We start from the raw sequence: 2,400 nt of genomic DNA on the forward strand, positions 1-2,400 counted from the left end.
GCGCAGGTGACGCGGTGGCTCCCGGCCCACCTGGCGGCCCACTGCTACGGCTGCGACAGCGCCTTCTGGCTGGCGAGCAGGAAGCACCACTGCAGGTACCCCGGCAGCGAGGGGGGGAGGCGGCATCGCGCTCCGCTCGTGCCCTTGCCAGGCTGCTCTTTGGCCCCCAGCTCCTTTCTGAGGGATGACGTCAGCCCGAGCAGGGCGGCGCACGCTCCCGAAGGAGCCGAGCGCTGCGGCAGGAGAGATCAGTTTCTCTTGTCCAGTTCCACTTCCCGCAGAGGATGCATTTCAAAAGCCAGGCTTGGGATCTGCCTCACCCCAGCCCGTTTCTCCTGACTGGATTTGGCTGTTCAGCTTTTTAGGAGGGTGTAATTAATAAAAAATACTTGTTTGTGGTCGTAACATTTAGGAATTCAGCACTGCAAATATATAAACACCGTCTTCTTCCCATTTCTGGCTGTCAGCCTGCTCCTCCCCTTCTCCTCTTCGTTCAGTTGCTCTTACAAAAGAGGCCGAGAAGGACACTCGGGTGAAGTGGAAGTCTTCTGCGTTACCCTCTGCCAGACACGTTGCCCACAGAGGCCAGCGCAGGCAGCAGGGCCTTAGGGCAGAGCAGGCGCAGGGAGGCCTTTGGGTTAGATCGTGCTCCAGTTAAAGACACCGAATCGCCCGTTTCCGAGTTCTTGTTCACTTAAATTCCTATTGCTGATTCTGGACATGAGAAAACTATTACAAGAACCATCACTGCAGTAAATGGCAGGTACCACGTTTTGATGCTCCGTTGCTTTTTGAAGCTGTAGGGAATTCCAAGCATCATCTTTCTTGGTGTGTGTCCCTTTGGCTCCACTTAGTCTTGTGGAGATAAACAAGCCCAGGGGAGAACAAACAGAAGCAAAATGGCTTTATTTTTTTCCTTCATGTCCACTGTGTTTGTGCAAATTCGTATGTTTAAGGCTTCGGATGAAAAATAGGATTATTGAGCAGGCAGTTGTACTGTCTGGAGGACGTGGTGAGTGACGGTGGTGGATTCCCCCGTCCTTCTCCCAGTGGTGCCTGTTGGGCCCTGCACCCATCCAGCACTGGGCTGGCTGACCCGGGGCACCCCCAGCCCAGCTTCCTGGGCCGGGGCTCTGGACACCTCCCCACGGGGGTTCAAAGGGACTCCGGGTTTCAAGTGTGCTTGCAGATTTCCCTGTAGTCTTTGTTTCTTCAGCTTTCAAATCTCTGACGGGGGTTGGCCCGGCTGTCCACGTGGGCTCTGCTTGGTTTTGGTGGAGACAATAAGAAATGGCAACCAACAGCCCACCCACCCCAGGTGTTCCCATCGTACACCCTTCCCAAAGCCCAGTGCTCCCTGGCAGCCTGCTCAGCACCATACCCGAGAGTGCGGAGGAGCTGAAAGCCGGGCGCCCTCAGGCCTTGGGCAGGAGGAGGATCCCCAGCTTCCTCCATCGCCCCTGTTCGCTGCTTTTGCCCGTCCCGCTCTGAGCTCTTTCTCCCCTCCTTGCAGGGACACTGAAGGTGTTGATCAGATCTGGTGAGCATTTACAACAGCCTCTGTCTGTTGTCTGTCTGTGGTTTCTCGGTAACTTCTCCCCACTAACTTGGTCTGTTCCCCCTCTTTGTTCTTCACGTGCCTAGAAACCACTAGAAGTCAAATGGGGGTGCCTGGGGGGCCTGGGGGGTTCAGAGCCGGATCAGGAGGCCTCTGCTCCCACTGAAGGCATTTAGGACTTGGCTTGGGGTAGCTTAACCGGGGACGTGGATGACACTAACACTCACCATCAGTAAACCGTGTGTTTGAGTAACAGAGAATGCTTCACTTCTAACCGAGAGGCGGCGTCCCTCGAGTTCAGCCATTGTGTGCTTACTTCTGTGGTTCCTTCCTTTTTTTTTGCCTTGCTTTGGGAGAGGTCCACGTGTCACCCACCAGTTCTAATACTGCTGTGCAGTGCGTTGAGAAAAACCCTGCCGCTTCTTTCAGAAGGACGGAAAGTCCCGTGGCAGCGACAGGCAGCACAGGGCCAGGGTGGGGTTGGGATCTGTGAGGAGGGGGCGGTAGCAGGGGTTTCGGTCCCCTCTCTCCGAGGAGCGAGATCTCTTTCCCAGCCTGCTTTTTCATGTCTCTCTTCAGTCGCTCTCACGAAGCAGAGGACCACCAGCACAGAGAGAACGAGCTGTTAGAGCTTCCCGAAGCTCGGGGGAGAGCAGCCACAGGACACGAGTAGCTGTCACAACCAAAAACCCTCCAGCTGTTAGCAAGCCCCTGAGCTACAGCGAACAGACAGTTGTCTTAATCCCTCGGGTTCGTTTTCGACCTCCTCCCTCGGCAGCTTCTGCTGGAGAGTGGTTCTGTGGGCGGCAGGGACGTGGGCTGGTGGAACTGCTGCTCCTGGG

The 2,400-nt window shown here is 56.0% G+C and overlaps 1 protein-coding gene across 1 annotated transcript in view; it reads left to right on the plus strand.

Moving 5' to 3' along the window:
* The window catches only part of MTMR3 (myotubularin related protein 3), a gene marked incomplete at its 3' end in the record, with an annotated part of 67,484 nt that overhangs the window by 63,404 nt on the left and 1,680 nt on the right, over nt 1–2,400 (plus strand). The window contains exons 20-21 of the mRNA XM_010142353.1: nt 7–95; nt 1,514–1,540. Coding sequence (XP_010140655.1) covers nt 7–95; nt 1,514–1,540 — 116 coding nt within the window. The remainder of the gene's footprint in view (nt 1–6; nt 96–1,513; nt 1,541–2,400) is intronic.

The sequence above is a fragment of the Buceros rhinoceros genome, unplaced genomic scaffold (assembly GCF_000710305.1).
Source record: "Buceros rhinoceros silvestris isolate BGI_N320 unplaced genomic scaffold, ASM71030v1 scaffold10818, whole genome shotgun sequence".
In the NCBI taxonomy this organism is placed as follows: Eukaryota; Metazoa; Chordata; class Aves; order Bucerotiformes; family Bucerotidae; genus Buceros; species Buceros rhinoceros.